Raw genomic sequence first — 26,542 nt, 5'->3', positions numbered from 1 at the left:
ATATCCAAAAAACTTGCAAAGTAGGGGAAAGTGAGAAAGCAAAATGACATTTCATTTTGAGGGGAAGTTTCAAGTTTTTATTGGATAAATTGTTATTTGTAAAAATTTGCAAGTGAGTAAAACAGCTGACCGCAAGTAAAAAGAACACGATTTAAAATTTACGAATTGAGCCAAAATACTAAATTTCAATAAAAATGGTGATTGAAATGGAGAATGTAAGTAAAAAGTATATATTTTATATAAAATGTATAATGTTATTATATATTAAAATATTATAGTTGTAAAGTTATATTATATTATTATATATATATTTATTAAATAGGAATCGCCAAAGAAATAGATATATGTACTTCTGAACCACAGTCTCCAGTCATCGTTGCTGCAGTTTCCGAAATACAAATCCAAAGCATTGAAGGTATATTTTGCTAATGCTAAAGGAATGTTCTTCATCTAGCAGTGGTGATGAAATGGAAAACAAATTTGATGGACAAAATAGAATCATGTTATACCTAAGCTCGTTATTTTGCATTTCATTTACCGATTCAATTTTTTTTTTATTTAAGGGGTTATATACAGTTAGAAGGCCGAAAAAAGCGAATTTTATAGAATTTTTTCTGAGAAAACTTTAAAATTTATTGGTCTAAAGATTTGTAAACATATAATGTTATCTTTTAACTGTATTTTAAGACTTAGTATTAGTAAAAATATTTATTGGAAAGGAGCTACATCTGATCTCCGGGAGCTCCTCTCAAAAAAGACGTTTTGCGGTGGCCACTACATCTCTGAACTGAATCCTCTGAAAAATCAAAAACCAAGCAGATTTCGTTAAAGTAATGTTAAATAAGCGGCCACCGTAGTCGAATGGATTGGTGCGTGACTACCATTCGGAATTCACAGAGAGAACGTAGGTTCGAATCTCCGTGGAAAACAAAAATAAAGAAAAAGTTTTTTCCTAATACCGGTCGCCTCTCGGCAGGCAATGGCAAACCTCCGAGTGTATTTCTGCTATGAAAAAGCTCCTCATAAAAATATCTGCCGTTCGGAGTCGGCTTGAAACTGTGGAGCAACATCAAGACGCACACCACACCAATAGGAGGAGGAGCTCGGCCAGCACGTCAGGATTTTTGGCAATTTGAGGTTAAATAGTCAAAAAATGCAGATCTTGGCCATTTTTTTAATTTTTTTTTTGAGCAAGGTAAAGTTTTTTTTTAATTTTCCATAACGGCATCGCAAAGTACTACTCTTTAGCTTTAAGGTCCTTTTTTAAAAATATTTTTACGATTAATATAAAAAACGTTATTCTATTTTGAATTGGAGACTTTTAGATATGCAAATTCAACCTTTCTAACTCTCTAACGCCCCTGTAAAGGGCGAATTCAAAGTAGTATAACTTTTTTTATATTAATCGCAAAAATGTTTTTAAAAATGGATTTTAAAGCTGAAGACTAGTACCTTACGATGCCGTTGTGGAAAATTAAACAAAAACTTTACCTTGCTCAAAAAAAATTTTTAAAAATGGCCAAAATCTGCATTTTTTGACTATTTAACCTCAAATTGCCAAAAATCCTGACGTGCTGGAGCATTTTCAAGGTCATATTCGTTTTCAGCATAAAAAAACCTTCAGGAAACACCCATAGCCGTTTTAGAAACTGTACCTCGCAGGACTGTGTTATATATATACATATATAATGTTAAATCTAGTAATTAATCGAAGGAATAAGGAATACTGTATCGTTGTGAGTTATATACTCCTTGTGATAGTGTGTGTCGTAGTAAGCTGAATCTTTTTACGACTTGCTTAGGTTTAAATGTTTAGTTTTACTCCAGAAGATCTCAGGAACCCAGATACTTCAAAGGTCGACTTACGTTTTCAAAGTCCTGCCGTTCGTTAAACTTAGTCCCGATGAGTTGTTTGGTGACTGAACGTCAATACTTAGTGTTCTTTGTTCATCTTTGGAATACCTTACCTTACAAAATTAAACGAATAAAAGAGAGCTCGTGCTTCAAAAATAAATTGCTTCGCTACCTTGCTGAAAATTGCTGAATACACTCAAATGGTTCCACATTATTTAAATCTCTTCCAATTATTCCCTACTCCTACTACTACTATTTTTACCTTACATTTCTTTTTTATTACCTTTTCCAACTTCTTTACCACTAGCTTTAATTTGAATTTGAATTTTGATTTTACTGTTAATCCTTTTATGTAAACTATTCTTAAGGTCAATCATTGTAAAATTAACCTATGGTTGTATGTTTGACTTTAATAATAAATAAGACAAATATTTTTAACAAAATATTTCTCAAAAAGAAAATCGATTTTTGACCAAAATTTCGGCCTTAAATAATTGTTAAAAAATATATTTAAGAAGGTCGTGTTAAAATTTGAGACTAATCGGTTTAGCCGTTTTCGAGTAATGTTGGTTACCGACTTTGAAAACACAATTTTACAAAAACCCGTTTAAAGTTTGCCTTGCACTTTCAGGCATTCTGAAACGCCATTTCAAATATGCGTGTAACTTCGAAAATATTCATCGGAACGATATTAAAGTTTCTGTGTGTATTCTTAAATATATGTACATTACGAAAATAAAATATAAAAAAAAAACATTTTTTGAAAATTCTATCTGTATATAATCCCTTAATATGTTGTAGCTCAACTGAAACATTTTTGTGATTTTTCCCGCTAACAATTTGATGAACTGTTCGTAAAACTTGCAATTGTTACTGGTTTTGCGTACGTGTACTTACTTTCGTGAATTTTCGGCAATTAGGTTATTGGCAAGTTACTAGATAATTTTTGCATGGGCAGACCTAATCACTCCATAAGTGAACGTTTTATTTTGAATTGTGTCCTTGTTTAACTCCATACAAGGTTGTCCTAGCATTATCGACATATTTTCATAATCGACTAGAAGTAGAGTAATCGTTTCATTACAAGACATCACTAAGAGTGATTCTGTTAGAATTTTTTTTATTATTTTTTGCTTTTTATAGTAGTAAGTATAAACAAAGCATTTACCTAGTATAAAAATACTTCTTGTAGAAGTGCGCTTGATAAGCGTGACGTTATAATCATGTTGAAGAGACCGCGTTGCGAGGATTTCGAGGCATTTGTGCCACAAACCAAAAAGCTCATTAGCGAAAAAATCGTGGAGCAGAGAGATCAAAATAAAATGGCCAAGATTCATGGTAAGCAACTTATCTGATTAGTACGGAATTGCAAGTGAATTAGAAGTTAAATTTTTACTTCATTTAGAAAAAACCATTAACTTGTTATTCAAGGCGGCGCGCGAATGCAAATCCACGCAATCAGCTGCAGCGGAGGCCATAGAGATCCCACTATGGCAGCAGGTTGTACTGCGTGGAAACGGAGAAATTACATCAAGGAATATTACAGATTTAATAGTTGATATTTCCTTAGTGAGCATGAAATCAAAATGCTGCCACCGTGATGCTTATGTATGTAGCGACTGCTGCAACTGTGCACAACCTCTGTGTGAATTCTGTGGTCACTCGTGTGCAGAATGTGGCATATTCTTGTGCGACAGTTGCGTTTCACTATTGTAAGTTAATAATAGTTTTTGAGCAAATGCATGTAAATAAATAAATGTTTACATTTTTGCAGCGGATGCGGTAACGTTGAACGGCCCATTTGTGAAAAGTGCACATTATTTCAAAATTTATAAAATATGAACACATTTCCCATGATATTTAATTAAGATGAATTGATCAATCAATATTGTTCTCTATTGCCAGCTTTAATATACGTTTTAAAATGTTTAGTGTGATTTAAGGTAATCAATTTATTTATATTAATATATTAAAAACTTCTCAATTTCACGCATGTATTTGTAATTAAAATGTGGTAAATTAATGCATAACACTCGGCAGATTTGTAAAGTACAACAGAAATTATTTCTGGTATTGTTAAAAATTGTAAGAATCTCTTTCTACCCAAGCCAGATATCTCTTGCTGTGCTCCTCACTCAAACGTTGTCTGTTTTTGAGTAAGTTGACTTTTATCAAGGCGCATTTATTTATTTATTGTTAATAGATTCGCCTTCACTTTTACATTGTAACTTGTGTTGGTTTTTTTTTATACTAAAGTTGTCAATAAAAAAATATTTGGACGTTGTCGTTGTTGTAGCAGCATAAACATTCCCAATACATTTAATGCTGCCGAAGCGACAGTCCTTGGTCGGTGGTTGTTGTTATTGTTGTTGTAGCAGCATAACATTCCCCGTGCATATATGAGGAATGCTTTTGAAGTGACAGTCCTTGGCCGGATATAAATCCGGGTTGTTGTTGTTGTAGCAGCATAAACATTCCCCATACTTACATACGGGGAATGTTGCTGAAGTGACAGTCCTTGGCCGGATATAAATCCGGGTCGTTTCGGTAACGCAGAACCGACTGTCGTGGAAACGTATAAATCCGGGTCGTTCCGGTTACGTAGAACCGACTGTCATGGGAACGTCGGTGGTTTCGAAATGAAGCTAAACAAAAGGCGGAAAGGATAACAACTCTCTCAGCTTAAAATGTTGGTCTCTAAATGATACTGAGTGTCGCCACTCAGATAGTTCAAAGGTGACCGTCTCAGTCTTGATTATTTACGGTATATGGCTGATCTCAGAGGATGCAGTAAGATTCGGTGCACTAGGCAGAGCTAGTTTACTGGGTCGGCAGCCCTTGGTCGGGGAAACCCTCCGAGTAGCAACTTACATGCTTTCATTTTTTTCGCTTGTGTTGAATTCCTAGTTCACGAATATTGGAATTAAGCTGATCAAATCGGAGATTCCCGAAATAGACATAGCTAAAACTGTTGTTTCTGCAGAGAAATTGAGGCAAATCCTGGCTATTTGCGCGGCGGCTGTGTTCTTGCTAGATTTACACTCCCCAATGCAAATTCAATAGGAATAGAAATCCGTCCACATTAGCTTTATTTTTAGTTAAGAGGTGTTAACATAATTTTGAAAGGATGGTTCGAAACCAGGGTTGACAGAGGTAGCAGGTTATGCAAGATCTAAATAGTTTTGCCCCGGCGTTTGAAGGTCGATGAGGCTATAATCATCGCACGTACCATAAGCTGGCGGGGTACCTACTGTGATTCAATTCACTTATATCTGTCTTTATTTTATGGTTATTTCTCATTTCAAACAGCGAATGCCAATTACCAAGCAGATATGCATTTACTTCTCAAAAGAAAACATAACAGACATAATTTAAATTACATGTTCATGCATATGTAGCTCAAAACAAGTTTATAACTATTTGAATACACATTTTAAAACTAACATACGAGTATATAATATAACAAGTATTCACACTTTGCCCTTGAATTTGTGGTACTTTTTATGATCCTTAACGTACAATTCGTAAACCTGTCGTGCGGCTTCATTGGAACATCGCAAGATAAAACGTCCAACACGGTGATCACAAATTCCAATCAAATCGTAGCATACGTTATCAATGTGCGTCTTAATCTAATCAACAAAAAAATTGGAATATTTAGAATTTGCAAACAAAATGGAAAAAATTCGCACCAACTAACCTTCGGATATAAAGTTGTGGCTCGTTTATTCGCGACCATTAGACCAATGACAAATGTAAGTACAAATGGCGCAACACGCTTAAAATGTACGCTATGCGCAGCGACCAAGTGCATTAAAGCTTCCAATTTCATAGCCAAATCTGCCAAATCATCCAACTCAGTTGCCGATAACGCCGAATCCTTTTGACGATCACTCTTATACCATACAATGGATTGCATAAGATCTTTAAAAATGTGCATGAATTGAGGAACTCGATCCAAAAGTAGAATATGTCTTTGTCGGATCAGACTGCCTGCCAGATCCGTCATAGACCAATGTAATTTCTTAAAGGTATCCAAATTGTCTTCAGAGAGCGGAAATCGTTTTATATTGATATCCATAAGAAACGAAAGTATATCATCCAAAGTGTCCATGGAAATGGGGATCTGCAAGAAATATGAGTATTAATAACAAATGCTGAAATCTTGTAGGCATATTATCGAAAGATTTAGCAATTCTATCATTAGAAATGTATTAGAACATACTCGTATGTAGGACATTAGATTAGATTAGATTCTTTATGAGGTTTGCACCTCGACCTAATGGTCTTTTGTGCCCTCTACTCATTACAAAACCTCATCTACACCCAGTTCCCTTATTAAACTCAGAATGGAGCTGGGTTGGATTGAGCGTATGCGCCTTTCTTCTGGCAGCTGTTGGATGAAGATGTCCCAATCTTCTCCGCGCTACATCGCTGCATTCCTGGAGAAGGTGCATTGGAGTCTACTGAGATTGGTCGCAGAAACGACAAGAGACCGTGGACCAAATCCCGATTATGTGCAGATGACTTCGCAGTTTATCCTTGGGGAGAGTTATGCGTTTTTTAAACCTCCTTTGGGTGTACCCTCCCAGTAGGAATTTCGCTTGGCGTAGCCCCATAGTTTGGTGCCAGCAAACCACTCTTAGCCCTAGCCCTTCACTCCTAAGTTTCTCCTTGATGGTGTGTTGTCTCATAGCAAGGAATGGCTCGGGTCCTACTAAAGGCGAGGCCGCAGCCTCTCTTGCCAATGTGTCCGCTATTTCGTTCCCAGTTATACCCCTATGTCTTGGGACCCAAATTAGCCGGATTCAATTGTGAGTTCCTAGTAGATTAAGTTTCTCGACACACTCAAGGAGCAGTGAGGATTCGATCTCACAGGACGATAGAGCCATTAGTGCTGTCTGACTGTCACTCAGAATGGCAATTCGCTCATTCCGAAAAGTTCTGTCTAAATTTATCTCTGCCCATAGACAAATGGCATACATCTCCGATTGGAAAATGCTTGGAAAGCTACCCATCGGCACAGAGCGCTTGGTGGTGGGGTCATAAATTCCACTCCGTGAAACACCAAAATAAAGAAAAAGTTTTTTCCTAATACCGGTCGCCCCTCGGCAAGCAATGGCAAACCTCTGAGTGTATTTCTGCCATTAAAAAGCTCCTCATAAAAATATCTGCCGTTCGGAGTCGGCTTTAAACTGTAGGTCCCTATATTTTTGGAACAACATCAAGACACACACCACAAATAGGAAGAGGATCTCGGCCAAACACCCAAAAAGGGTGTAAGAGCCAATTATGTATATATATATGGGGTTTTCGTGTACCAGTGCAGGGTACACTCCTGCAGTTTCTTTTCAAATGCAGTTCTACTCCAGTTTAACTTATTGTTCAGTTCAATTCTGAACTTCTTTTCGATTTTGATTACTTTAGTGATATCATCTCTGGGTAGCTGGGTAAGTAGGAGCTGTAGCCTCAGCAATTCCATGTTTTTAGATGACATCACTTTTTCTCTCCCGAAGCCTTGGGAGAAGCAGGGTACGCTTGGCTGATTGAGGAATAACTATATGAAGCGGTGTCAGCTCAAGTATCATATCGCAGAGTGTACTCGAACCTGCCTCTCGCTATAATTACAACGTCATCTGTGTATCCCTGACAGCGGATTCCATTGTTTGTCAGCAAGTTAAGTAGGTCGTCGGCATTAAAAGATCTTAATACAATAGATAAAGCCTATAATATACTTAGGTGTTTATGCCATATACTGATAATAGGCTAGATCAGTTTTTCAGCTGTAATTGTTGTAATAGCACAAAGAAGTTTCAAATTTGTACGAACTCTTACCATTTTGTTTTCAATTAAAGATTGCTGCGCTGCTAATATTGCCAATATTTGTACTTTGTCCACAAATTGCTGCTGCTCATCTTTTACAAGACGCAATATGATGTTAGATGCGATCGATTTAAACTTTGCATTAAAAATCTGTCCATATAATATGAAAAATTATATAAATAATATATGTATGTGCATAGAGACTTATACACTTACGGCGCCTTTTATAGTGCTAAACGAACACTTGGCAATTAATTCTAGGCAACGCAGAATATTTCGGAAATCCTTCATGTCATCCAGATTGTTAGCAAGACTTTGCAGTGTCAGTAGCAAATCTTCATTGGTTTTGTTACCAATAATCATTTTAACTGTTGTCTCGGTCGTCTTTACATTACTGGCTTCAATTAAGCTTGATGTTTTCAGATCTGCATTCAACTGCTGCCAATAATGACTAAGCACAAATTCTATTTCATCCTGATCTAAGTGTAATAACTGTCGATGATTTAGTGCCACTTGCATCAGGCGTATGGCATGTGGATTGCGATAATCCATCTGTAAATAAAATTCAGGTCTATTTACTAAAATTTTAATTTTAAATATAAATATAATTATTACCGAATGTCCGATATATATTTTACAAATGCGTCGAAAGTTTTCATCGACTGTAACTGCTGACGTATCCTCGTCCTTGCCAGTTCCGCCAGCTGTATTAGTAAGCAAAGCATTGGCAAATGGTGCGAAACCAGCCAACGTTTTTTCCACGAATTTCTTATCTTTTTTAGCATGGCTATCAACTGGTGCTTCAATAGCTTTCGCGGGGTGTCTATCAAAGTAAGCCGTTATGAATTTGGAATAAATAGCCAACGCGCGTTCAAAATGTTTACGCATGCGTTTAGCGCTTGGGCCACCAAGTGCAGCAAGTGTTTCGATGGCAATCAGCAAAAGACGGCGCTGGTCCTCGCTAAGTTTACCATCAGAAGTTTGTGCCGATTCCAAATTTTCAGCTAAAGCAGTAAGAAACGGTTCGCTTCCTTTCGCTTCAGATTTAATGGTGGAAAATACAAATTCATAGAACTGCCAGCAGCTAGCAACCGGCAATATTTGTAAAATTGTTGTTAAGGAGAAATATTTGAAAATTGGTACATGTTGGCCAAAGTGTAGAAAATCTGGAATTATATGAGTTTCCATTACGTATTTTCATAATTATTAACCATCAAGGCATCTACACCAGTAAACACTTTTAAATTTTGTTGGCTTGGAAATATTTACTTACCTATAATTATTTCAAATACTTGCGCAGTGTAGTTGCCGGCTTCTGCCGCATTCGTATGCTGTAAGTCGCTGTAAAATGCTAGATATAAAGTGAATATTAAATTTTTGCTTTGAGTGCGAAGATGTCCTAGCGGCAACTGACGACAAAGCAGTATAATCTTTTGAATTTCTTCATCATCCGGTAGTTTTTTCACCTTGTATGCACTCTGCGCATGCGATTCAATAATAGCCACCAATTTCAGTAGTTCTTTATCTGCTGTATTTTGATCGGCGCGTATATACGCGCTTAATGTATCGACGTTACACCGCAACGCGGCGAGCATTGAACCTTTAGCAGCTGCTGCGATATTTTGAGACAAGCGAGCAAACAAGGCGATAGCTAGAAGATCCAAAGAGCCTAAATCTTCTAAAATTGCGTCAAGCGCCCTAGGTTCACCCAGTAGGTGTTGTAACAAGTTAGATTTTTCCTTTACGTCGATGTGACTAACAAACCATTTTGTGCTGGGTACTTTTTGCAACAATACACCAACTTGGCTCGACAGCTTATCATCGATTGCTGATTGTAATGTCTTTTGTAAGTCAATTACATGAAGTTCCGATGTTGATTGGAAAAGCGATTGTGCTTGGGCGCGTTGTAACATCAAGCGGTTGAAAAGAAATTTGTTCTGTGCTTTGCCAAAATTTAGTATTCGGTTCTGCAGTAATGCCCATTCCTCGGTTTTCAAAAATGCATGGAAATTTTCTAAACGCGCCAACTGCTCGCTCTCTAATCCATCAGGACGGTAATAGTTAAGTAGCAGTTCGAAATTTGATGCATGAAATACGCATTCAAGAAAAGCGCTAACTGCACGATTATTGTGTTCTTGTGAGAGCAAAAAACGTCCGAATTGAGCGAGCATTTCTGCGGTAATTTGCATCTGTTCATTAACTTCCTTCGAAAACTTATCATACTGCTCCACCAAACGACAACCAGAAAAATATTGACAAAGTAGAGCTGAATGGAAATCTAAAAGAAATTGGCTCTTCTCTTGGCCCGCAATATCTGGCTGATTATGTAACTTTTCTAGCAATTCTTTTAAGGAGTAAAGCAATGACTTCCAAATCACCAGGGCAGGTTTCGAGACGAGCCCAGTTATTAGCTTCGAAAAAGCTACGCCAACACTTTCCGTGGGCCATGCTGCTCGCAAATAAGGAAAGGCACTATCCATGGTATTGTTGGAGTGCGCTGGTACATGGTGGAACTCTTTGAAAATAATATACAGGTAAATCATTTCTTCGTCCACATTTGCACCGAAATTGTTACTTTTATTTTCAACATCTTCTTCTGCCTTACGCTTCAAGCTTTTTCTTGGTTTGCTAGTTGAAATCAGATCATATTTGCTTAACCATTCCTTAAGGCCTTTCAACATATTAAAAACCAGTTTTTCAGCACGACTCAATCGTCGAAACATGTCCATTAGGGACACAAGAAACTCGCCAAACAGAGCAATCTCTTCGTTATTTTTCTTTTCGGCTACGATCATCCAGGTGGTTATCTATAATATTAAAAAGTATGGTATGAACTTAAAACACATTTTAGTGCTTTGTAACTCTCTTTTCAACTTCATTTTATTGGGGTCTGTTCTCATGCTTACAGCGTAAAACATTCCCCATAAATTTTCAAATTCAGATCATTCCTGTAAATGTTTGTTAAGATTTACTAGGCTCTGTTTATGAAAAATATAAATAAATAAATAAATTATATAAATACATAATAAATGTTAGTGAATAACTTAAAAATATATGAATTCCTTATAATATACTCGTACGTATAAGCTTCATAAGAAAAACAAACCGTTATCCACATAGTTTTGTAGTACCTGGAAAATGTCTTGTTCTAATATAAGCGGATTGAGTCGCAAAGCAGCACATAATAGCATTAAAACCTCCCGCAAATGATATTGCTTGTACCGTTGAATCCACGCCAAAAGCTGCTGGCCCAAATAAGTCATAGTCGGCGGTTGGTTTTCCAACTCCATTTTGAAATTTAGATTAATATCATGTTTTCGAAAAATTTCTAAAGTATGGGCAATGCCAGTTAACATTAGCGGCGTTTTAGGATTATGTTGTTGTTCGTCTTCTGGGGAGAGCTCTTTAAAAACATGCTGTAACAAATGCTGTAGAAAGCTTTCCACACCACGTCTATTAACAATTGCACATTCAAGTGTTAAAAGTCGAGCATGCAAAGGCAGTAGCATAATGCGTTCCACCAGCTTTTCATCTGTGTGGTGGTCTGTTAGCAGACGTTCAAAGTGTAGCAATTCATCGAAGAAGCAAAGTGTATGTGTTCGTAGCAACAATATCACCCGAACAAGTGGTTGTAAGACTAACAATGTATAATAACTGTCAGCTCGTTTTAGGTCGGTGGTTCTTTTAACGTGGTCTTTAAAATGACCTACAACGCTGGCAAAGAATTCAGTTTCCTTGGCATTGTTTAGTAATTTCGTTGATTTAGAAACCATATGAGTTTTGGACACATCAAACTGCTTTAAATATAATTCATAACTGATGAGTAATGATGAGCACACTCGTGCATGTAACTCGTAATCTGTACGATACAGATCTTGCAAAATTTCAAAATCGCACAGCCGATACATTAATCTTGACCATGCGCAAGTTTTCTCTTGTTTATTCTCTTCAGCCCATTTTTCAGTAAAATCTAGAAACATTTCGACGAACTTTCTTTTAATTCCTTGGTCTATAAGCCCCGGCTGTGCACTCATTTGTAATAGTTCAGTAAACTCCTCGTAAGGAATTAGTTCGATTGGAAGTTTTGCTGCTTCTGAAGAAAGCCAGCTTAAAACTAATTCATATTTGTCTGAAAGTGTGAATTCTGCTGAGTTCCAAGCTTTTAATGCAAATTTAAAATTCTCAGCGAATGGCTTCTCACTACGATGTAGCCAACGCAAAAATTCTGAAAAATATATTGCAGGGGATTTATAATCAAGCAATTGTTGCAAAATATATAGAAAATATACCTTCTTCAGTTGACATTTTGCTTTAATCGCCAATTTTTAAATTTTTAATATACCAGTAAGCTGTTATTAGCATCCACGGCCGGTAAAAGTAAACAAATATTACACGTGCTTGAACAGAAACAAATGATCAGGGTTGTCGTCACAACAAAATTCATTATATAAATTCTAAAGTAAGCCCATTTCAGTCACATAATTTCAGCTTTGTGGTAGTAACACTGGTAACACCACACACCGGCATATGAATTTGACGGAATAAGTTAATGTTGTTGCGGTTGTGTTTGTAGTAGCGTAACATCTATACTTACTACATGGCAAAGTTACGCTAATTTTTCCACTTCAATCTACGTAATTCAATTATTATTATTATTATTCAAATCGGCTCTTTGCGGAAACTAATTAGACTGGCAGCTAATAGACTTTGTGTATATAAGTCGAAGGCGCCACGTACGTGCCGTACTCCATGCTGGAACGCACAAAAAAACCTCAATTTTCTACTTTTGCCGTACGGCACGTACAGCGAGAAGTGACAACTGTTTAAAGATGAACAATTTTGTATCGCGTAAATTTTTATCGATGGTTTTTTTTATTATATCAAATTAAATGCAGAAAATAAATGAAGTTTAAATTATCTAAGTAAATGGGATGGTAGCCGTAGCCGAATGGCTTGGTGCATGACCAACATTCGGAAGATATAGGTTCGAAACTCCGTGAAACACCAAAATGAGGAGCTTTTTCATTGCAGAAATACTCTCGGAGCTTTGCCATTGCCTGCCAAGGGGCGACCGCTATTAAAAAAATGTTTTTCTTCATTTTGGTGTTTCAACGTGATTCGAACCTAGGTTCTCTCCAACTCATTCGGCAACGACGACCATATAATATCTGAAATAAAAGTCATACTTAAGTCGACATTTTTATAACAAAACTACGCAATGTGATATCACGTAGTTGCTCCATTTTGTTTCCTTTAATTTGTGTTTAATTACTTAAATTTACTGAGAGTGACCAAGAATGCCACTTTTTATATACATCAATCTCTCGATTTGGGCATGTTATATTCGCGTATTTTTATAAATATTTAGAAATCCGTCTTGTTCATACTAGTTTTCAAGAGTGATAATGAAAAGAAGAATATAATAATTAAGAATATAATTTGTCCGAAGCAGCATGGCTTTATTCCAGGCCGATCCACTTTGTCTGAGATGATTGTGACGCAGCTTTTCAATGGGATACCCAACTAGATACCGTGTATGCCGACTTTCCTTAGGCGTTCGATAGAGTCTTTCATGTTATCTTGTTAGAAAAATTTTACTTATACTTATTTACTGCCGTATAGCGAAAAAGTGTGTGTGATGTAATGTCTTATGTTTGAGAGTTTCCATATGATTTCGCTTCGTCTTCTTCTCTTTATTTGTTTATATGCTACACTGACGTCACGGCAAACGAGAAGGCGTAATCTTGTATTTTATAACTTTTGGTTAATAATTGGGGTATAAAGAATCTTATTTCATTGACTAAAAGCAGTGTTTGCACCTGACATTTTCTGAACGTTGAAATATCATTGACGCCTCTTATTACATCCCTAATTTGCTACTATTGCGAGTAAACGAAATTAAGTACTTGGGGTAATCTCTTACTCAAAGTTCATTTTCATATTAATTTAATTTTTACTAAGTCGTAAGCCTTGTTAGCTTTTGTTTGGCGTGACAATCATATTTTACTGACTTATGTACACTCAACCTCTATAATATAGGTAATTCCTTTCTTTGTGGCTTGAATGTGCTTTGTTATTGGACTCGATACTATGCATGGCATGTTGTCTACGCTTTTCAGATCCCACACCCGCTTATAACTCTATATGCTTATTAATATGTTTGAAATCTCTGTAGGGTATCAGAATAATCTTTTCTTTGTCCTTTGCCATCGGTATACCACATTGTGTTGTTGATTGTCCCGTGCTCCTTGAGAGGATTTTCATTAATATTCCCACTAGATCCCTTCGTTGCTTATAGTTTTTCTAGGTAAGCCTTCCTTTTACCAGAGCCTTCACGAATTCAATAGATTCTCATTCATTTATTAAATAAACAAATAGAAATTGCATACTCTTTTATAACTTTCACGATTTGTAAGCATTATTTTGGAGTTAAGCGATTCATGAAGATTTACCAAACCTCACTGAATAGAAATGCCAACACAGTTTGCCATTCTCAACTATCAATAGTTATTGATGCCGATAGTTCTCATGCAGTAAAAAACACTCACTATTTCATAGTTGTCGAATTGGGTATCGATATATTAGTTTCCATACCAACAACCATGTTGATGTTTTGACGCCATATTTTTTGCCATTAATTACGATTGCTCAATGGTGCGATTTTTTGTGGTAACAAATATTCAAAAATGGCATTGAAATTAAGCCGCGACGATACTATTAATTTAATACGTATTTATGGAGAGTACGAATGCCTTTGGAATTGTCGTAAGAAAACCTACAAGGATTTATTTTTAAAAAAGGTAGCTTGGGAAGATATTGCTAATCATTTCGGAACAGATGTGTATGAGATAAAAAAGAAGCTAAAATATCTGCGCACAGTCTACGTTGCTGAGCGACGAAAATTGGAGGAATCTAAAAAAAATTCTATCAATCCATTGGAAGTTTATCAACCAACATTATTTTACTATAACGAATTTAGCTATTTAGATAATACAATTGTGTTAAGGAAAAGACAACTCTCTGATGAGGAAGAAACGTTGCCAAAACAAGAACCATATGATGAAGTAAGTTTATTATCAGAATCTTTTGTTTTGAATTCAAGTTAAATTTTCCTAATTTTTCAGTTAAGTAATGACACTAATGAACAATTATATGAGAATGAATCAACTTGGGAAATGTGTACGCCTGACCATTATATGGAGGAGGAATTTCAGCAGCCCAATACTAAAAGAATAAAGTTAACACCTCATGTAAATACTAATACCCTAATTGCTACGAATTGTTCTGTACATAGTTCAAAATATAGTGAAAAAGATCAAAGCTCGAATGCCTCTTTAAGCACCGATGATATGTATTTAGCTTTTGGTAAAAGCGTTGGATTACAATTAAGAAATTTAAAGACTATCAATGCAGTTAAAGCTATGGCTCAAATACAGGAAACACTAACATCATTCGCGGTTTCGGAAGAGTAATGATAGCAATAAGTGAAGCATGGTGAACTTCTAAAACTTGTCAAAAGCATTATCTATGAATACATAGCATCATTATTACCGATTCGCTGGCTATAAGTTGTTATCGTTGTTGGTTTCAAATGTATACAATTTGTAATTAGTGATAAAGTACATTACCTTTACAGTTGGTTCTACGTTGCCGGAACGACTCAGATTTAAATCCGACCAATGGCGGTCAATTCAGCAGCATTTCCCCAACAATTTTTGGGGATTTGTTGTTGTAGCAGCATAAACATTTCCCATATTTACATACAGGGAATGTTGCTGGAGTGACAGTCCTTGGCCGGATATAAAGCCGGGTCGTTTCGGTAACGTAGAACCGACCCTCGTGGGGAGTGGTTTATGCCCATAATGATGTTTTGGAAGTTAGCCAAGTATTTAAATTACAGTAATAGCAATGTGCTAATTAAGTTAGGGTTATATTGTATACATCCCCTAGAAATAATAATAAATTACAGTATTTCAAAGACAAAATTAGAAAATCTTAGTTTAAATTTGCTAAATAAAAGTTTGATTTAACATACTATAACTTAAAAAAGATAAAATTAATTAATGTACATACTTTGCCGGCAGGGTGTTAAAGTAAAATGAAGTGCTTAGTGTTTTAAGACAGTTTTGCTACAAAAATAACAAAGTGTCTTATTCATTGAGAGCTGTAAAAACACACAATTTGTCATTTTAAAATTACAACAGCTGGTCCATAGAGATTACATTATTAAAATAAAACGAAATTGCCACGTTAGACGCTGTTGTAAAATCAAAAACCATTCACGATGCATGTTTGACGAATGCTGCAGAAGTGACAATCCTTCGCAAGATATAAATTCGGGTCGATCCAGTAACGTGAAACTGACTGTAGGGGGAACCTTCCGTGAAGGAAATAAATACCACTTAATGGTTTTTCGACCCAACCTTCTAATGTTCTGTAGCATCGCAGAATGTGTAATAAAGGGTGTTTTTTTAGAGGTTGGTTTTCAAGATGAAATAAAACGTATATAATTTAATGTTATGGCCAAGAATTTAGCTTTATTATAAAGATAAGGGTTTGCCATTATGTTTTAAAAATGATTTCGGGCAAGTGGCCGCCGCGGCTGGCTCCAATAAATTCCAGCCGAGAGGCCCAATTTTCGACCACTTATTTTCGTAATAAATTTGCACGATTTGCAAACGTTGTTCAGGTGTAAGTCTATTCATTATGAAATGGCAAACCAAACTAAGCATAAATCAAGTGACAGCTGTCAAAAAGACCATCTACGAAAAAAGTAGTGCCAACGTGAAAGCCTAACCTCTAAAAAAAACACCCTTATTTTAAAAAGCTGGTATTATTTTCGGCAATGTATTTATATTACATTTGGCATGAAAAAAGAAAAAAAAAAACGGTAGCAACCACCTTACATAAATATTAAATAATTTCAGCTGACGTTTTCCACTCTCAGTGTTGGATCATTTGAACGCGCCACTTTCGATTGAAACCATTCATTCACGTGCATACGTTTAATATGAACGTACATGTTCGACCTTGAGCGGCATTCCTTGGAACAATGCGGACAAGAATATAATTGTGCACCCGTGTGCGTAGCCATATGTTCCTGAAGAGAAAAATATAATTGGAATTGCATTATTAATCACCTTTCTAAATTCAAAAACTTACTTCTAGGTTTCTAGTCTCTTTGAAAGTTTTGTCGCAAAAGCTGCATTGTAAATCATACTTTTTCTTGTGCATATAATTGATGTGACCTCGCAACGCAGTGCGCGAGCGGCATTTGCGTCCACAAAATTTACAGTCCGTGTCAATGTTATTGTGTTTGAATTGATGCAGCCTGTGAACATGCTTATTCTTAGACCACTCTCCACAAATATCACATTGAACCGGTGGCTCTATTATGCCTTGGTGCTCAAGCACGTGCCTTTCAAATGAGGGTTTGAATTTAAATGCTTTACCACATATGTCACATATATGGCGTTGGAGGTTCTCGTGTATGGCCTCAATATGTCTACGCAAGCGTTGCGGGTTTGCAAAGCTGGATTATAATTAATATATAACATTTAGTGCCCGATATTTTAAGAATTACAATGTTACCTTTTGTTACATATTTCACAGGGATATTCTCTATCGTCTTTATGTCTTCGTATGTGATTGTCGAGACATTTCTGCCCCCGAAATACCTTCGAACAAATAGGGCAGCATACTTTTTCCTTTTTGGAATGGATCATTTTCATGTGACTTGCCAGGCACTTGCTAGACCGCAACTGTTTGCCACAGATATCACATCTAGAAAAAATGTCTCATAAGAATAAAGCCGTATAAAAACGTTGAACTATTACTTGAATTTACTGGGATCCGTATGCCATTGAACGTGTTCAGCTAATATGTTTGGTCTATGGAATGTTTTTCCACAACACTTCACATATGCTGTTCTGTTATGTACTTGTGTGAAATGCAATCGAAGATCGTTGTAATTTTCAACACACACATTACACAGATCACAATTCAAAAGCATGCAATTTCCAATTATTTCTTCATTTCGTTTCGCAGCTTCCGTTCTCAATCCTTGCTTCTCAGTAGAAGACTGCTCCTTCTTACACTTTTGGCCGATCTTTTTTATACGAACATGATTTTTCACAATAATTTTAGTTCGACTTGAAGAATTTTTTTGTAATTTATCCTTTAAGCTTAACAATGGAATATCATCTGAAATTATAATAACAAAGTTGAAATGAAAAATATTTGCCAATGATATATGTCATGAGCAATCATTACCATCAAACGATTCGTCTTCATTTTTCCAATCTGAATCGGCTTCTAAATTATTATACGAATCTACATCGACATCCAATTTGATATCTGGGGTAACACTTATGTTTTCGGGCACCGGCACTATGTCAATGTTGCTGCTGTCATAAGTTTCTGGTGCTGGTATATCTTTTAAATCCAGCAGTATTTCTTCTTGGCTATCAGCATTCTCCTCACTGACATCAATTAATACCGATACGTCTTTCTTTATTTCACTGCATTTAACTGCGAGGAATTCACTACCCAACGAACTCTGCTTTAAATCGACATAGGTCCAGAATTTGTGAAATTCCTCCAAATGATCACTGCAATCTTCACACAATGAAGTTGATATCGGGTCATCCTGCGTTATCTACAATCAATCGGTAAGTTATATATAAGTACATATAGTAAATGACAAATGAGTTGGCAGGCATTTGCCTGATTTACCTCCAAATGTAAGTATTTTGCTATTAACTTAACAAGCTTCGTCTCCTTTTCGGGAGATTCAAATAAACAAATGGCATTTTCCGGTACTAAAGTGCGCAAGCACAATCGACAAGTCATTTGTAAAGGAGATTATAAACTTTATTAATAAATATAATAATATTGAATTTACATATGCAGCAAAATTCGTTTCAATGCTTCTTTTTTCTCAGTTAAAGAGCATTCAGTCACAATAGTTGTTTCGTATTGGTATTCTCGTATGCAAGAAATTTAACACCCTGGCTTTTTGTGGATGAAAATCCCGCCAAACACATCTCAAATTCCAAAAAAAAAAAGTATGCAAGAAATGTTTGAATAGCACTACATAAATACGGGTTAGCAATATCAATTAAAATTTGCTGTGTATTGTACGATAAAAAAATATCGTGCATACGTTAGTTATATGAATAAAATGTGCAATATGGCCTGAGGGGGGAAATGATCAAAAATCAATGAGAATTTCTAGACTCTTCAAACAGACACATTGAAATGTCTGATTAAAATCTAAAATTTTGCGAATGTACACAAATCTTGAACAAAGTTTGAAACATGGATTATTATTGTCTTTTTCTAATAAGTAAAAATTTGTCAATATCTGGTGCTTTTATAATTTTACAATAATAAAAATAAAAAATAATTTTTATATTCCCTAAGTTAATTGGTGTGTGCACCGTTTACTAGATGGGTGTCTGAACTTTTCCTCCAATTCCCACATCATGGTATTGTCTTTTAAATGCAGAGACCCACAGTTCTATTAACCCTAACGGCCGAGAGCTTTTTTTGTAATACTCGCCCATAAACGACGGAGAATTGGGTAAAAGGTTTATAAGGATGAAAACTTAAACTAAACAATTAAACTGATTTATTTAGATATAATTTCAAAATGTTTACTTGATTTATAATTTTATATGATCAACAAACCAGGGATGTACAAAGTTACAATATTTGTTAAATAAAACTACAGCGATGATAAATAAATGAAATGAAAACTGAATTATTTTCATGTCCCCGTATTGGAGCCTATCGTTTTCTATCGCATAAGTACTATGTCCCCGTAGCGGGGCCTTGCGGCCGTTAAGGGTTAACTAATAGCAGGCAACTAATCCCAAGCTATTTTAAAGACCAGCTTTTAGTTTGCTTTACGCTTTTTTATTTCAAAATGTTCAATTAATTTCTTATTGAATAACAGCAATTTCTTAATTGCTTTATCAGCGCCTCTCTAGAAGTCAATGTGAAATAAACTTATGAGTTCGTGGTTAAATATACATGTGCCCTTTGGAATCAAATAATGCGAGAAGTTAACTAACATTTTTTTCAATTGGATTTTTTAAAAAGCATTCACTATATTTTTAACCAGTTACGTACATAGAGAGTCTTCATAAGACGCGCCTAGTGGTTGTTTTAAAATAAAACATATACAAATTTAGATTCTTTCAGGTTCAGTATTTTTATTCAAAATACGGCTCTTAACAGTTAATTATATGTGAAAACAGACATACTTTAAATGTCCACCATTTGCGGATTCTTACCAAACAGTGGATTCATGAATTCCTGATTGTTGAGAACGTCTGGATACCGATGTTGAAGGTTGTTCAGCAACACTTTGCGCTACAGCAGCGATATTCTCAACAGAAAGTCCAGTCGTTTTTCTGTAATCGACAGCATCAGTTTCTTGAAATTTGTTTCCCGACCTATTAACACGTTGGCTGCCACGTTGCACGTTTTCATGCGACACCTAAATATTACCCCGAGGCCACGTCACACATTTTTGTACATTTTAATATAGAATTTGGATTATCTGGCCTGTGGTGAACATTTTAGTGTATTTCCCAAGACCGTTGTGCATTTTTAATGGTATTTTTTTGGATAATAAAAAAGTTGTAAATTAAAATTTGTCTTTTTATTAATTCTGTTAAAAATTAATTCATTTATGAACAAAACAAATATAAAAATATACATATGTATATGTATGTAAATTCAAATGGAAATCAGTAGAAAACAATAAACTTAAAATTAAAAATTACATTTTTTAATGGAGATGAGTGCAAAAATTAATTTTTTTGGTGGGAATATTTAGGAAAATATTCTACACATAGTTGCGGTTTATTGGGCAGTAGGTGGTGGTCCTTTTCAAGCTCTTTCTAGCTGTTACTCTATCAGCAGATTTTTTTGACATGGGATAACACAGTACGGGTATGTTCAACAATACATTATAATGCGCAACATACCATTTCAGAGTGAGCAGTGTGTTCAAAAGTGCAAATATGGCAGTACTGCAAATGCAACGCGTTCTTAAACGTCATTTCTGTAACAAAAGTCGTGCATTATTTGCAGCAAAAATTTTCACACTGCCAATAAATACGCTAGTGCAATGTCTGATGAAAAGTGGGTATTTAATTATTTATTTTAGCTTTTAATACAAAAATTGATGAAAAATACGATATTTAAACTTTATTTTATTATACTTTTCTTGGTTTTAGTGATTACTTTAGTACATCGGAGATAAAATTACTGCTCAGAGTCCGATTGAGCATGGAGAATGAGTTCACGTCGGGAAGGAGGAAAAAGAGCGTGCTCTGGGCTAAGGTCGTAGATGAAGTAAAAAAAGTTAATAAAGATTTAAAAATAGATAGAAACATCGCCCAGCGAAAATTTTCTAATTTACTCATCACATATAAGCGAATAAACTTTTGACAAGATGTCCTTCTTTTAGGCTTTACACGTTTTTTGTTTTCTTAAATTTAATAAAAGACTATCGGGTTTTTCCTCACATACATACATCGTCCATGACCAAACTTAGTAACAATTCCATTTTACTGCACATCGCGTTCATAAATGCAACAAATCTATTTGCAATTTTTCAACAAATCTATCAGTTGCATGAATTGTCACATTGACAATGCTGCCAGCGCTGCAAGTACTGCGCATTATAATGCGTTTCTGAACATAGCCTACACAAGCACGCCTTATTGTTTTTCCGTTGTCGTCCTTTCTTTTTTTATAAAATGTTTTCCTTTTGTTATGGGTTCTGGAGATATGAAGTCCAACAAAGCATTTGAAGTCTCCTGCCGGAACTTGGTTATTGAAATTTGTTTGTTTGTAGCCTTTTTATAATATATATAATATTATAAAGGCATTTACGACAGACATTCCTAGTAACAGTTCAAAAGGCACTTTGCCTTCGCTTCCTGGTGGAAAACTAACTAAAATAAACCAAAAATATCAAATACAACTCAAAACGATCGAAATTCTAAAAAGGCTTTGCCAGCCAACGTGGTAATTGTCGACTCATTCGGACGAAAAAAAAAAAAAAAAAAAAAAAAAACTGCGATACATTTTTTTTTTTAATCGACCTTTTTATTAATAAGTTTCAATAATTTTAATGCGTGGAAAAATGTACATCCGTCTATTCGACAAACGTCAAAGATTTTGAAAGACAAAGACTTAATTTAAAATTCATGCATTTCGCTTTTAAACTTGTTTTAGTAAGCCTTCAGTCTCAAGATTTTGAATAAGCTTCGTTAATGTTATAGCATGGAAGTTATCTTCTTTATAAATCGTAACCATATTACAATTAATTGTGCTGCCATTGGGTATAAGTTCTTCCAACTTCTGAACCAGGTCTTCATCACATTGTTCCGGCAAACCTAGAATAGTATAAAAAATTATTTAAATTAATTAAAAAAATTATTTATTGGCTTTAAATTAAATCACAGAAAAAATGATACAGAAAGGTGACTAATCACCAGCTTACATTAAAAACAAAAGGAACGGTAGTAGCAAAGACCATCGACTCGAATAATTATAGTTATTTGAAATTCAAATGTGACACTAAGACTTTAATGAATATATAAAATTGTAATTGTCACTATTCTAAATACCTTTAATTTCGCAATCACATGTATATATCGGAAAAGTGAATTGCGCTGGATAGCGCCTTATATCATTCACAGAGACCATTCCGATATTGCCATAGTCGATGAATATTATGCTGGGGTAGCCATCACCAACAATTTCCAGACAACGTCCGCGATACCATTTTCCATCAACTTTATATTTGGCAATGCAAAGTTCGCTGATACTAAGAGTTCATCATTGAAAAAAAAAGAAAAAATGCTATGGTAATTTTCGAAAACTTTCAAAGGTTAAAACGTTTTTCGCAAATACATATATAGGATATTAAAACTTAGGAGAAATGCATAAACTACTAAACTGTTTTAAATAAATTCTTCAAATAAAATTAGGGACTGTATAAAGATCGAAGTGGTCATATTGTACTTGAACAGTTTTGAAGCTCTCGAGTTTAATTTACATACCGTGGTGTATAACTCTGCTCTTCTAACGACTCAGCATAGTACTGAAGATCTTTTTGAAATTTCTCTATCTCAATAGCCCATTCTTTTGTAGTACACGATAAACAGCCCGTACAAAGCAAGGAATTATCCATAACTACCAATTCAATATTTTCGCCTTCTGGTAACTGTTTCTGTGGCAAATACTGCAAATTGAGAAAAATATGTAACATAACTCTAAGTAAATAAACAGATTTTCCAAAACTTCAGCTTACATTGGCAAAATAGGCTTCATCTTGTCCAACCGGCTCTTTGGGTTTGCATAGTTTAGAAACCATTTTATTGAAATTTTGATTCGTAGTAGCGTCAATTAACTCAACTTTATGCACTCCTTCTACTGCCAAATAGTCGTTTTCGCTGTCATACTTTATCACCAGATCGATACCATCCAAATAAGAATACATAAATTTTCTAATTTCCTCGGTCATATACATCTCTGGTACATCTTTCAAGATTACCGGCACAGCAAGACGTTGTTTACTAACGAACTGTTCTGGGGCCTCATACAAATCTTCGTATTTTCGTGCGTCCAAGTTTCCATAATCGATGTAAACCAATTTGATGCGTTGCTCATTGTCACTATTTAGTACCATCGCACGATTGAATTGACCCTCAAAATCGGCTATAACGATTTGTCCACACCTTGGTAAACTAGATAATTTCTTTATACTGTCACCAGCGATTTGCACATCATTTACCAGTTTGAAGAAATTGCAATTATCTTCATGAGTCTTTGATCTTATAAATACGACATTAGTTTTGGTTATGGATGTGAGAGCAACCAAACCACCGCTGCGTGGAGTTTCCTTCGACTTAGACTCCATTAATTTTTCCAAATTTTTAGGCGACGTATTGATGCTTGAAGACGAAGAAGTGATTTGCGAACATTCGGCTTGACTGGTTGCTTTGGTAATATTAGAATTGGATAAACGATTCGCTTCCTGTAAGCTTTGTTTTAAATTATTAAACCTACAATAATAAGTCCCATATAATAAATGTTAATTCAATTATCATACGATTTTACATACCTCTCTTTACTACAAATTTGACGATGGTTCGGCCAAGCTTGTCGTTGACACTCCAAACCACAAAAGTACGTTTGACAGCGTGCGCACACAATATCACAAGTACGTTGACAATTAGCACACTGTCCTATATCTAAAGGTCTACCAATTTGCCTGGCTTCATGGTTATTTTCATATGTACGACTCGTGGGGTCATAGCTACCCAAGGATTTATGAGATTTTTCTTCAATGAAATTTTTAGTTTTCTGTGGCATCCTATAAGAAAAATGGTTTATTGATAGAATTAAAGGTATTACTTTAAAAAATGCCCACTCGATGAATGCTCTGCCTGTACGAAATTTGTATTTTGAATCCTCCATATTTTTTGGGGTACCGTCTTGTAGTCCCAAGCGTTCAAGATTATGGGCATCGTCGGCAATTAGGAAATTTCGCTTTGGGTCATTACGTTGCAAAAGTGAATTTTCTTCTTCATAACTTTTTTGACTAACATTTGGTTTGCGCTTGAAGTGCGGCCTCGGCAAATTTTTCTCGGATGCTCGATAGTTTCTAATCGCATATTTTCAATTATTACACATTTCTATGTATTTATTTAGTTTTTACCTGTTTTCTAAATCGATTGCATCCTTATCAACTTTTATTGGTGTCAGATTTTCGTCAGTATCGGAGAAAGTGGGCTCAGTTTGTTGTTTGCTCTTTTGCTTACCAACCAATACAGTAAAACCGTAGCTGTTATTGACCAATCCCCGATACACTCCCTCCATTTCGCTTCATAACAAATTTAATTTATATTTTTAATACATATTTATGTTTACGATACGTGTAAATTTGACTTACGCCACATTGGGGAAATCGATGAAGATATAATCATTTTTTTTGCTATCACGCACATCAGTTACACGTCCAAACCGAGAACAAATATTTTTAATGACGTTCTTTGTAATCCCATTTGGCAAATTTTTCAGCACCAAGTATGGCACAAATTTGTTGCCGGGATTCTGATCCTCCTTTTTGAAATTCGATTGTTGTCTCCTCGCGTCTTTGACTTGTTGCGCAGACTGCAAAGCAGCATCTAAATATGCTCCAGGTCCACTACTGTACTTATTGAAATGAGAATTGGTGTAATCATCTCGCATTGGATTCCATGCATTAAGCTGCTTTTCAATCTCGTGTATTGTTTCATCGTGGGACATGTTTTTCTAATCTAAAACGATACACTCTGTGAACCGCGAAATTTGCATGCACTATGAAATTCACTGAAGTTAGAATATTTGTGAAAGGTTGCATTTATCGATAACCGTATGAAAAACCGTTTCTTCAACAAATGTTACCATCAGTTCATACTAGCATATACTGGTTGACAAAATAACTACCTACACAATAACATGCAGAGAACATTTGAAGAAATAATTTGTTAGCTGTGGTCTTGGTATAGTGTGTCTAAATAATAGTGTGTCTTTTTTATAAAATGGGGAATAAAAAGAAAAAAATTATAAATATATTAAGAAATAATTCAAAAGCACAGTAGGTGTTTGAATACAAGAAGAAGAATATCTAAAAGAAAAAAAATTGTAATTGGCGCGTACACGTCTGTTAGGTGTTTGGCCGAGCGCCTCCTAATATTTTTGGCGTGAGTCTTAATGGTGTTCCACAAATGGAGAGACCTACGGAAAATGGCTTTTTATGAGGAGCTTTTTTTAATTTTTTATCATTTTGCTATCATTTTCCATGCACGGAGATTAGAATCTACGCTCTCCGAATAGTATTAACGCACCAAGCCATTCCGCTACAGCGGCCGCCTCGAAGAAGAAACAAACATCGTTCCCACGACAGTCGGTTCTACGTTACCGGAACAACTCGGATTTATATCCAGCCAAGGGCTGTCACTTCAGCAGCATTCCCCATATATGTATGGGGAATGATTATGCTGCTACAACAACAACAAGAAGAAACATATCTATAGGAACAAATACAGTCCAACCACGGCTACATTTACGGAAAGTCCTTTATCATCTTGGGCAAATGATTAGGTATCTGTGATAAGTAGATTATAATATATATATATATATATATATGATTGGCGCGTACACCATCTTTGGAGGGACCTACAGCTTCAAGCCGATTCCGAACGGCAGATTTTTTTTTATGAGGAGCTTTTTCATGGCAGAAATACACTCGGAGGTTTGCCATTGCCTGCCGAGGGGCGACCGCTATTAGAAAAAACTTTTTCTTAATTTTTGATCTTTCACCGAGATTCGAACCGACGTTCTCTCTCTGGATTCCGAATGGTAGTCACGCACCAAACCATTCGGTCACGGCGGCCGCCTAAGTGGATTACGTCTTTCAAATTAGCTGTGACGTCAACACTGCCGATATAAATACAAGCAAAAGTATGAAAAATTATTTGTTTCTGAAGAGAAAAAATAAGCAAAAGCAATAGAAAGTGCCAAGCAGAAGAAACTATACACACAAACACACTTTCTTGGCATGGCATTATCGGCAGGAAAAGCCAAAAATCGGCATTTGAAGGATTTTTTATAATAAGTGCTTTCACAATTTAACACGCTACAGTTCGTTTTCATTGATTTGTTAATTTGAAAGTCCCAAGCCTTAAAATCTTTACATCAGCAAGCTATTCACTGAATGTTGACAAATCAGTAGTTTATCTTCCTTTTGTTTGTTTCCTTTATTTCAAGTGATGACGTCAGCCGGTTGTCAAAA

At 35.5% G+C, this 26,542-nt stretch overlaps 5 protein-coding genes across 7 annotated transcripts; 2 read left to right on the top strand and 3 right to left on the bottom strand.

Annotated features, from left to right (window-relative positions):
• Nucleotides 1–2,916: 2,916 nt before the first annotated feature.
• On the top strand, nucleotides 2,917–3,843 carry LOC128856701 (uncharacterized). The gene is made up of 3 exons (XM_054092016.1): nucleotides 2,917–3,192; nucleotides 3,260–3,566; nucleotides 3,629–3,843. The coding sequence occupies exons 1-3, from the start codon at nucleotides 3,078–3,080 to the stop codon at nucleotides 3,687–3,689; spliced, it is 483 nt and encodes a 160-aa protein (XP_053947991.1). The 5' UTR covers nucleotides 2,917–3,077; the 3' UTR covers nucleotides 3,690–3,843.
• A 1,324-nt stretch (nucleotides 3,844–5,167) lies between these two features.
• LOC128858755 (uncharacterized) lies at nucleotides 5,168–12,555 on the bottom strand. Of its 2 annotated transcripts, XM_054095248.1 has the most exons (9): nucleotides 12,272–12,555; nucleotides 11,967–12,074; nucleotides 10,809–11,902; nucleotides 8,951–10,484; nucleotides 8,293–8,843; nucleotides 7,894–8,229; nucleotides 7,690–7,827; nucleotides 5,555–5,980; nucleotides 5,168–5,486 (listed from the first exon to the last, which is right to left on the bottom strand). In XM_054095248.1, exons 2-9 carry the CDS (start codon nucleotides 11,980–11,982, stop codon nucleotides 5,325–5,327), a joined length of 4,257 nt encoding a protein of 1,418 aa, XP_053951223.1. In that variant the 5' UTR covers nucleotides 11,983–12,074; nucleotides 12,272–12,555; the 3' UTR covers nucleotides 5,168–5,324. The 2 variants fall into 2 exon arrangements, with proteins under 2 accessions (XP_053951223.1, XP_053951224.1); XM_054095249.1 differs by having other exon boundaries at nucleotides 11,967–12,555.
• Nucleotides 12,556–14,248: 1,693 nt separating this feature from the next.
• LOC128858757 (uncharacterized) lies at nucleotides 14,249–15,582 on the top strand. The gene is made up of 2 exons (XM_054095251.1): nucleotides 14,249–14,741; nucleotides 14,802–15,582. The coding sequence occupies exons 1-2, from the start codon at nucleotides 14,364–14,366 to the stop codon at nucleotides 15,147–15,149; spliced, it is 726 nt and encodes a 241-aa protein (XP_053951226.1). The 5' UTR covers nucleotides 14,249–14,363; the 3' UTR covers nucleotides 15,150–15,582.
• An 837-nt stretch (nucleotides 15,583–16,419) lies between these two features.
• Nucleotides 16,420–18,646, bottom strand: LOC128858756 (transcription factor grauzone). Its single transcript, XM_054095250.1, has 6 exons — nucleotides 18,412–18,646; nucleotides 17,950–18,334; nucleotides 17,514–17,880; nucleotides 17,269–17,460; nucleotides 16,840–17,209; nucleotides 16,420–16,777 (listed from the first exon to the last, which is right to left on the bottom strand). Exons 1-6 carry the CDS (start codon nucleotides 18,526–18,528, stop codon nucleotides 16,601–16,603), a joined length of 1,608 nt encoding a protein of 535 aa, XP_053951225.1. The 5' UTR covers nucleotides 18,529–18,646; the 3' UTR covers nucleotides 16,420–16,600.
• A 3,165-nt stretch (nucleotides 18,647–21,811) lies between these two features.
• On the bottom strand, nucleotides 21,812–25,110 carry LOC128858754 (protein vreteno). Of its 2 annotated transcripts, none has more exons than XM_054095246.1 (8): nucleotides 24,659–25,110; nucleotides 24,425–24,589; nucleotides 24,137–24,370; nucleotides 23,828–24,079; nucleotides 23,015–23,768; nucleotides 22,764–22,945; nucleotides 22,329–22,528; nucleotides 21,812–22,094 (listed from the first exon to the last, which is right to left on the bottom strand). In XM_054095246.1, the coding sequence occupies exons 1-8, from the start codon at nucleotides 25,012–25,014 to the stop codon at nucleotides 21,919–21,921; spliced, it is 2,319 nt and encodes a 772-aa protein (XP_053951221.1). In that variant the 5' UTR covers nucleotides 25,015–25,110; the 3' UTR covers nucleotides 21,812–21,918. The 2 variants fall into 2 exon arrangements, with proteins under 2 accessions (XP_053951221.1, XP_053951222.1); XM_054095247.1 differs by having other exon boundaries at nucleotides 23,015–23,747.
• Between the last annotated feature and the right edge of the window lie 1,432 nt (nucleotides 25,111–26,542).

The sequence above is a fragment of the Anastrepha ludens genome, chromosome 3 (genome assembly GCF_028408465.1).
Source record: "Anastrepha ludens isolate Willacy chromosome 3, idAnaLude1.1, whole genome shotgun sequence".
In the NCBI taxonomy this organism is placed as follows: Eukaryota; Metazoa; Arthropoda; class Insecta; order Diptera; family Tephritidae; genus Anastrepha; species Anastrepha ludens.
This window is presented reverse-complemented; position numbering and strand designations above follow the sequence as displayed.

Bases quoted from the DNA above. Each gene is read 5' to 3' on its own strand.
- LOC128856701 (XM_054092016.1), top strand. From the start codon at position 3,078: ATGTTGAAGAGACCGCGTTGCGAGGATTTCGAGGCATTTGTGCCACAA. The intron at 3,193-3,259 runs GTAAGCAACTTA...TACTTCATTTAG, and splicing joins TAAAATGGCCAAGATTCATG to AAAAAACCATTAACTTGTTA. The intron at 3,567-3,628 runs GTAAGTTAATAA...ACATTTTTGCAG, and splicing joins GACAGTTGCGTTTCACTATT to CGGATGCGGTAACGTTGAAC.
- LOC128858757 (XM_054095251.1), top strand. From the start codon at position 14,364: ATGGCATTGAAATTAAGCCGCGACGATACTATTAATTTAATACGTATT. The intron at 14,742-14,801 runs GTAAGTTTATTA...CTAATTTTTCAG, and splicing joins AACAAGAACCATATGATGAA to TTAAGTAATGACACTAATGA.
- LOC128858756 (XM_054095250.1), bottom strand. From the start codon at position 18,528: ATGACTTGTCGATTGTGCTTGCGCACTTTAGTACCGGAAAATGCCATT. The intron at 17,881-17,949 runs GTAATGATTGCT...TTATAATTTCAG, and splicing joins TGAAGACGAATCGTTTGATG to ATGATATTCCATTGTTAAGC. The intron at 17,210-17,268 runs GTAACATTGTAA...ATTATAATCCAG, and splicing joins TGTGAAATATGTAACAAAAG to CTTTGCAAACCCGCAACGCT.
- LOC128858755 (XM_054095249.1), bottom strand. The intron at 8,844-8,950 runs GTAAGTAAATAT...ATATAATTCCAG, and splicing joins AGTATTTGAAATAATTATAG to ATTTTCTACACTTTGGCCAA. The intron at 7,828-7,893 runs GTAAGTGTATAA...TTATATGGACAG, and splicing joins TTAGCACTATAAAAGGCGCC to ATTTTTAATGCAAAGTTTAA.
- LOC128858754 (XM_054095246.1), bottom strand. From the start codon at position 25,014: ATGTCCCACGATGAAACAATACACGAGATTGAAAAGCAGCTTAATGCA. The intron at 24,590-24,658 runs GTAAGTCAAATT...TTTGTTATGAAG, and splicing joins ATCGATTTCCCCAATGTGGC to CGAAATGGAGGGAGTGTATC. The intron at 22,946-23,014 runs GTAAGCTGAAGT...CTCAATTTGCAG, and splicing joins ATGAAGCCTATTTTGCCAAT to TATTTGCCACAGAAACAGTT.